Consider the following 8660-nt stretch of genomic DNA (forward strand, 5'->3'; position numbering starts at 1 on the left):
TTTTGCTTTATTATGGGGAGTAGTGTGGATTTTTTCCTCAATCGAATTCATTTTTTAAATAAGGCTGTAACATATGGAAAAAGTGAAGGGGTCTGAATACTGACCAAATGCACTGTTTGGCATCAATATAAATGAATTTGTTTTTTGTGTGGTTAGAGTCCAGTGAGTACGTCAAGCCTGTGCTAGGGTAAGTGCAAAGGTAGTCATTTGATATTTTTTTTATTTAACTATTCAAGTCCATTAAGAACAAATTCTTATTTACAATGACGGCCTACTCGGCCAAACCCAGACGATGGGCCAATTGTGCGCCGCCCTATGGGACTCCCAATCGCTGTCGGTTGTGATACAGCCCGGATTCGAACCAGTGTCTAGTGACGCTTCTAGCATTGAGATGCAGTGCCTTAGACCACTGCACCACTCAGGATCCCAAGTCTTATGACTTGGGAGGAAGAAGCTGTTCAGGAGCCTTCTGGTCCCAGACATGGTGCTCCTGTACAGCTTGCCATGCAGTAGCAGAGAACAGTCTATGACTTAGGGAGTTCCTCTGACACCGCCCAGTATAGAGGTCCTGGGTGGCAGGAAGGTGACCATCTAAAAAGGTTCAGTAGACCTTTGAAAATTGCTGTCTTGGATAGAACTGGGGGAGGGCATCCATGGTACAATATCTTGCGCATGTAAATTCTGTGTCATTAATCTTAGTGCTTCGAGACAAAAGGACATGGTAATGTGACACTACAGTTCAGATATATATAGAAAGAAACAAAGCACATGGATCAGCATATGAAAAAGAAAAACTTTTATTCTCTGAAATGCTTGTACAAAACACATTTAAAGTTTAAGGCATATATTGCACAGACTATTCAAAAGTTTCTATGTAGAAGGGGTATATCCCTCAATCCCATGTTTAAGGCACGATAGCCAGTTATACTTTCAATACATCAGCCATGATTCATACAGTGAAATGGAAAAACATCTTTAGGATGCAATTGGTCATATTGAGAAGCTACACATTGTCATTTCAGCTACAATTCATGCCAAAAGAAAAACACCTGACCTTGATGAATTTACATGCATTTTCACATTGGCATCTACGACCCAAGTTTCATTCTGCATCCAAAACCTGATATATATATATATATATATCTTTCTAAATAATGTCCAGTATCCAGGTTGTTTCCAGTATCGCAACAAGTAACATGTAGTCAGTGGCATGTAGTAACGAATAAACCACGTACCCGCTTAATTGTACTGTATATCTATTCACACCATTATTTCTTACAAATCACTATGACCAGGAACCCTTCCTTCCCCCCAAACTGTTTTAAGGAGGAGTTAAGGGCTCAGACGCACCAGAAGTGTTTGCTGGCCGAGAATACTTAGCACCTGTGAACATAATTTGCCAACCGAGTGCGCACCGATTTTACACATAGAAACACATTAAAATTTTGGCAGTCAATATACAGCAGGTCCCCAAAAGACAGCGTGCTGAATGACAGGCAGAATGCTAGATCCACATTGGGTGCAGCGTGTGTGAGCCTTAAAACTCTTCAGCACATCTCCGTTAGTGGAGTACCTGTACGATCTACCTTTCCCAACGACAAATCAGGAAACAATGCCGACATCCAGCCGTATGAAAGAAATCCAGGGGTAGCCTACATATCTGGGAGACATGACGGAGAGAATGGGATCAGTGCGCGTCACAAACCCAGGCTAATAATAACAAAAAAAAAGCTCTTCTCATGCTTCTTTCTAGCTGGAAGATAAAACATGTTCTGGAATTGTAACACAATGGTCTTTTCAAAGCTTAAGAGTTGAAAAGAATAGAGAAAAGTCTTAAGTTAGACCTGTTTGAACTGACCTGACAGAATATAAGACTTTGCAGCAGCACAGTGTGTTGACGTAGGGTCTCACTACTGTTTGTGCTGTGTCAAAAGTTAGGATTTAGCCATAAAATGTGGTATATAAACTAAGACCGTTTCATGGAAACTACAACCGTATAAGAATGAGTAACACTGAGGAGAGGATATAGTCCACTAACAGAGAGAAAATACAGAGGAAAGGAGAGTCAAATTTTCCAGACAGTTTGCTTCTCAATAACCTCAACATTGATCAATGACTTCAATACAACACTGACCAGCCTTTGTCATCCGAGGGAACTACTAAGAGTATTTCAATTAAGACATTTTGGTTTGAAATACAAGGACCAGATCTTAAGGCTCCAATGATTTGCTACTTGGGTCAAACCCTCTCCAAACAGGATGACCCAAAAGCTTGAACATGTTTGTAACAGTCTTCATCCATCAACTATGGCATAGTAGGGCACTAGCCTGACGGCGTCACCCGACTAAGCCTTCAGCGTCGACCACAGAAATTGAGTTCTGTTACATGACCTTATGGTCACACACACAGGGATGTCACCTCCTTCACATCCACACTAAAACCATCCCAGGAAATCATACAAAATACATAAAGATAACAGAGAGCAATACAAAAAAAACATTCCTCTTCCATATATATACACAAATACTGCTTACCTGCTGAGATACTATTTTGGAAATGGGTTAAAATGAATCTTTTTTTAAAGTAAAACAAAAATGGTAGTGTTCATATACTTTGCGACTGATGATTTTGGGTGCGTGTCTTCAATGTAGAATCCCTGGTGGCCACATGTTTACAGTCGCTTTAAGGCAAGGAGAGAAGGACATTGGAGCTGTGCAGTCAGGCACACTGCAGTACAATCAATTTCCCTTCCGCCTGTCTTCCGGCATTGTGAGGAGGGGGAAGGGGGCGTCGGAATGCTTGAGATTGTGAAGGCCGGACTAAAAAATGAAAATCTAAAGTGCATAAACTGTACTGGAGGAGCACGACACTAGCGCTTGAAACAAACAAACACTGTTGTCTCCGCCCCAAGTCTGCCCTTGTTTAGCCTTGGTGGGAATGATTGACAGGCTAGACAGCCAGGGTTTAAAGTCATCGAGTCCCGCTTTATACATTCAACCAAGTCCGGTACTGCTACTGATGAGGCTAGATCTGCTGGTGCTGGCTTCAAGACATTAAAAAAATGTTTAACCGGGGAAGGAAACGTCCTCGTTTGGAAATGGTTGAGATAGTAAGAGTTCAAAACTACATAATAGAACTTTGTGTTGTCGTTCTTATGTTGACATCACATTTAACATATACTCTGGAATGTTGACAAGTTGACAGCTTCTGCCCAGCAACAGGCTCTATTGGATAAAATATTTTGTTAAAGTCCTGATTTAAAAAATGCTTTAAAAAAAGCATAGTCTTTAAAACACTTGTATTTCCATCCCCGTGTCTGATGTATATGACAGTTCTGTCATATTCAAACTGCAGAGCAGAGACATACAGGATCAGTGGGTTGATGAAAGGAATATGTTCTCAGATATACAGACCAGGGTGTGGGCCGTGGCTCTAGTTGACTGTCTCGCTGACAGCATGCAGGGTGTGCTGCGCCCCCCACACTGTGGCTATGGGAGTCTGTGCCACGGGACCAGGCTGTCGAACTGGAACATCGCTGTGGACCATGCTCCACACACTGGCCACCGACTGGGCCCTCTGGACACTGCTGCTGCTAGGGATGGAGGAAGAAAGGCCTAGGAATGGGGTGAGGGCTGGCGGAGGTGCTTGGACTAGGGCTAAAGTTGGGGATGAGATTGGGACAGGGGATAAAGTTAGTGAAGGGGTGAAAGTTTGAACAGGGCTTAGGGCTGACACAGGGGGTTTGATTGGTGCTGGGATGAAGGTTGGGACAGGGGTTGAAACTGGCACTAGGGCTGGAATTTGGGCCTGGCGAGGAGGCAGACTTGGCGCAGGAATGAAGGAAAAGACTGGGGTGAGTTTAGGTGCTGAAGAGACCGTGCCGGGGCTTGGGACTGAAACTGCGGACACCACAGCCTTTTCCGTGGGACTCTGCTCTCTGGGCGAGTTCAGCGTCGCTTGGCTCTGCTCTGGTGGAAGGGTCAGACCCATAGCACTGCTGCAGACCGTGGCCTCTGTAGTGGTCTTCGTCTGACTCTCATGCTCAGCGGCCCTCTGAAGAGCTGCGTCCACCAGCAGCCTCAGGTCACTGAAGTCCTGGCCGGGGCACAGCTCCGGAGGGGTGGGGGGTGGCGTGTTGAATAGCCCGCCAGTGGGACTGGCGCTAATAACCGTAGAGCCCTTCTCCTCCACCTCCCTCAGGAGAACGTGCATGTCCAGCTGCATCAGGGCCTGGACGCAGCAGCCCTCTTGGCCTGGGTAGCCGGCTCCCGTCAGAATGGCTGTGGCTGTGTTGCCCAGGAGGCTGAGGTCCAGCGTGGGGGCTGGCCGGATGACCGAGGGCCGGAGTGGGGGCGGGGCTGGTGAGGGGACCGAGGAGGTGGGGCTTTCAGGGGAGCTACCTCCACCACCAGTGGATGAGCGACCCTCACCTTTTCCTGCCCGCCTGGAGATGGTGAAATGGGTGGGGTCTTTGCCGTCCTTGCGGAGAAGGTCAGGGAGGAGGCGGCGACGGGCGTTGATGAACCAGTTGCATATCTGGAAAGTGGAGGAAGTTCCTTTAACAATGCCTGCATGACTGGGAAAAACAAACTGAGTGCATCTCAAGGGCCCAACTAGGCTTCCGTCAAGAGCCAAACTACAGATATAAATCTCAAGTCACCTAGATTTTTTTTTTGGGGGGGGTGTGTGCCAAGTCAACTAGAAGACCCTAATAATTAGCTCAACTGACTAGTATAAAGTGTTAAAACTGGGCCGAGGCCAGTTGTTTGGGAATAGACTTCCGCCCACATATTCTCAGTCTCCCTCACCTTTAGGCCTGGTTTACCGCCCTCTAGTGGGAAACACCTCCCCCACACACAGTGAGATGAGGGGCCTCAGACTGTTGGCATTAAAGAAGTCTCGGGTGAAAAATTAGCCACAGAGAAGTGCACGGCCAGCCAGGGGCACAACACTGCAGCCCGGTTGTCTGCCGGCTTCAAGTCAACTAGAAGACCCTAATAATTAGCTCAACTGACTCATATAATAAAGAGTTAAAACTGGGCCGGCTGTCTGCTCTAGCCTCTTGCTCTGTCTGCTCATGTCACCAACTCCTGGGTTGTGAGAGTGTGTGTGTATTGGAGGGAAGAGGAAACATCACATGGTTGGCCTACAAGGGCTGCTGTAATGGTGTCAAATTCATCTGTACAGTAGTACATCAGTCATGGGATATTTGCTACACTGTTGTGAAACACCCAAGGGCTAAAGTACGATGATAAGTACGAAGTAAATACCATGGGATGGATCGCTGTTTATAGAATACTTAGCAACGGCCTGAAGTAGGCCTATAGGTGCTGCGGCGTTTATCGCCCCGCACACGAGGCCAATAGAGAACACAATATCTGATAAACAACCATCTTCGACAGGGCGAGTACGTGGTCATGGCTTCATCTTGCCCCAAGTGTCTGCTGTGATCAACTGTTTACACTGCATCAGGAGCTAATCAGCATATCTGGAACCATTCAACTGGAGGACATTGTAAATCATTCATTTCAACACTACACTTGTAAGGGGAGCATGATGACACCAAACCTAAAATGTATAAAACATTTGTAACAGTTCAAATAGTGAGAGTTTAAATCTAGGAAACAATGTTAGGGTCAGTGTGAGATCTACCCCACAGCATAATCAGAACTTAACATGAACTATGAAGGCCACAATGATTAATAGTAATCACATAGTATAACCTTACAGGCACTTGGGACATTTTACCATGTGCAGGCTTTCCTTCATTCATTCATTTTGCTTTAACAGTGTTCGGCCGGTCCACTCACCTGTAGCACGGAGAGGCTGGTCTGAACTGACAGGCTGAGTTTCTCCTGCTCTGAAGGGTAGGCGTTGTAGCGGTGCTCATACAGCCAGGTCCGCAGCACAATCACTGCCTCCTTGGGCAGGTTGCCGCGGCGACGCCGCTTACCAGAGGCCACGCCGCCCCCTGACAGGTCAAGGGGAAAGCCGTCATCCTCAAAGGGGTCGCTGTCAGACATGGCTGACGACAGCTCCCGTATCTGCTCCTCTTCCAGAGCTGAGGAGGGAAGGGGGGGGTCAGTTTGGCCGAGCTAGTGTTTTTATGGTGGACACTGTTCACAGGGTTGGACATTCACTCATTTGTTATGCAATGTATTGTGTTCACCAACCTATAAAGAAATAGGTTTGGTGAAGGGTTAAATTGAGACGCTTGTTAAGAGAAAACAGGGGCTGACCTGTGCCAATTAGCCATCTAGTATGCTCTGAACACCTGTGTGTAAGCTTAACAGGTGGAGGCACCCATAGCTGTATGCATCTGTCCAAACTGCTACAATAAGTGCATATTTTTTATTTGGATTCTTTCGCTGATGTACAATAATAATAATAATGATGTTCAAACGCCGTACCGCAGGCGATGAATTACATTTCTAAACGTTTACAATCCAGACGATTGTGGTTCACGTGGGGCTGTCGTGGGTCGAAGTGAATGGTTGCGAACTGTATTTTTTTTTTTTTTACCTTTATTTTACTAGGCAAGTCAGTTAAGAACAAATTCTTATTTTCAATGACGGCCTGGGAACAGTGGCTGTTCAGGGGCAGAACGACAGATTTGTACCTTGTCAGCTCGGGGATTCGAACTTGCAACCTTTCGGTTACTAGTCCAACGCTCTAACCACTAGGCTACCCTGCCCTGGAGAAGACAGAATGCCGCCCAGAGTTAGAGACCTAGTATGGGTGAAGCAGTCAGGTAAGCACAACTAAAAGCATTCATCAATGACAACTTACTATTAAAGTGATGTGCCATTAATTGAACTAAAACACATTCAGAACCCCGGGGGCAACTCAAAATGGAGCATGCTTTCTTCCAGGGTATAGAACGCAGTAAATGTCTTTCTCTGGTTGAAATTTGACCCCCGGGGGGCAGCCTGTCCTTACAAAGGAGATTGTGTGCATATCACCATCTCCAGCGGCGGGCGAACTATAGACCGTGCAAGGGACCATTTTCACCTCTTGCCAGGGAAATTCAGAGTCCTGGAGACACTCCTCACTTCTTTGTATGCCCAAATTAAATGTCCATCCAATTGTTTACAGTACGTTGCGGCTATAATCTTTTTAAAAGTGTTAAGTGCATGAAAGGGCAACACTGATGATTATAGCAAACTAAATATGCCAACGACTTAAATTGGTAAACTAGTTATTTTTATCTGTCTAAAACACTGGATTTTCAGTGGTTTGAGTTGCGCTGTCAATATTTTGTCCAGTGAACAGCTTGAAAGTAGCAATTAAAGTTACTAGCGATCCCGTTACACCGCTGGTAATGACCTGTATTTTAGCTAGTAGCGAATGAATGCACTCCAGGTGGGTCATAAAACGTGGGATAATTTGAGCTAACTAGTTTGATGAGGTTAGCTTGAAGTCAGTTAACTTACATGTCACACGTTGTTCCTCTATCAAACCTCAACTGTCTACAAAGCAAATGCCGTTCTTATCTTAGAGCTAATATGATATTTTCTAAATTACTCAATACGTTAAACTTCAAAGGCGTGAGTAGAAATCGAGTTGCTAAATTCACTAAGGCGAAAAGGGCATTACAACCAACGTAACTTAGCTAGTTAACAGGCTAGCTGTTAGGCTAGCAGGCTACAAAGCAAACAATGAAGTTCGCGTCAGTGATTGGTATTCTGTTCCATTCAATCTCGTCTAGTGCAGTTAACATTGTTCCAGAGAAATCAAAATTATCTAGCTGAAAGCAATCAATTTCCAAATGCAAAAAAATAGCGAAAATAAGAAAATCCTGTTAGAGCTCGAAAAATGAGCAAAGAAAACATTGACTAAGTTTGCTAGCCATCTTCCCATCGTCACGTAGCAAACGTACAAAGAACCCTTTGAACGCACGCCATAGCGCATGTAGGACTGTTCTGTCGCTCCGCCAGATGGACACCATGCTTGCTTCCAAAGATAACTAGCTGGTTAGCTGTCCCTCCAAATTCAAACAAACACACGCTGCATTTGCTCGCAACAAAAAAAACTGCATTCCATTTAACACCAAGGGGCGAGCACACCAGGCAAACCGTCAGACACGGTCAGAGCAACAATTAATACCTGGAAATAAAAATAACATGGCTAATTTCTGCCTACCTCGTTTTAGGGGTTTCATTCTTTGTTGATGGCTTGCCCGAAAACACGCAGCTGTCGAAGTTCCTTGTAAAATGCGTGCCCCGGCTAAATGTTGACAAAGCGAGATTTTGTTTCCAAGCGCCAAAGATGTTGCACGCTTTTACTTTGCTTTTCAAGGCTTCAAATCTGTTTTTCTTGCGACATAAGCGTGCTGTTGTTCTATCGCGTTTCGGTGTCTTGCTAGAACAAATGTTTCATAATTTGTGTAGCTCAGTTCTTTTTACCTGCAGAAGCAAAGCCAACTCTATACCAATCTGACAGTAGAAGATGGAATGATCCCGCCTCCTGTATCTGCGCGATCCAATCACGGCTCTTTCTTTCCAGTAGACATGCCGTGTCATCATTCCTGAGTGACTGACAGGCGAAGCATTTAATTCAAAATCCAGTACAAGATTTTATTGAATAATGTTGTTTTGTTTCCGACATTATTGAAATTAACACACACGAACTATTGTTTTTGCCAACATATTATAGTGGCC

General features: G+C 45.1%; 1 protein-coding gene across 1 annotated transcript; it reads right to left on the reverse strand.

Annotated features, from left to right (window-relative positions):
- Positions 1–773: 773 nt before the first annotated feature.
- LOC115143471 (homeobox protein TGIF1-like) lies at positions 774–8439 on the reverse strand. Its single transcript, XM_029683936.2, has 3 exons — positions 8143–8439; positions 5811–6061; positions 774–4536 (listed from the first exon to the last, which is right to left on the reverse strand). The coding sequence occupies exons 1-3, from the start codon at positions 8159–8161 to the stop codon at positions 3433–3435; spliced, it is 1374 nt and encodes a 457-aa protein (XP_029539796.1). The 5' UTR covers positions 8162–8439; the 3' UTR covers positions 774–3432.
- Between the last annotated feature and the right edge of the window lie 221 nt (positions 8440–8660).

The sequence above is a fragment of the Oncorhynchus nerka genome, linkage group LG2 (genome assembly GCF_034236695.1).
Source record: "Oncorhynchus nerka isolate Pitt River linkage group LG2, Oner_Uvic_2.0, whole genome shotgun sequence".
Lineage (NCBI taxonomy): Eukaryota > Metazoa > Chordata > Actinopteri > Salmoniformes > Salmonidae > Oncorhynchus > Oncorhynchus nerka.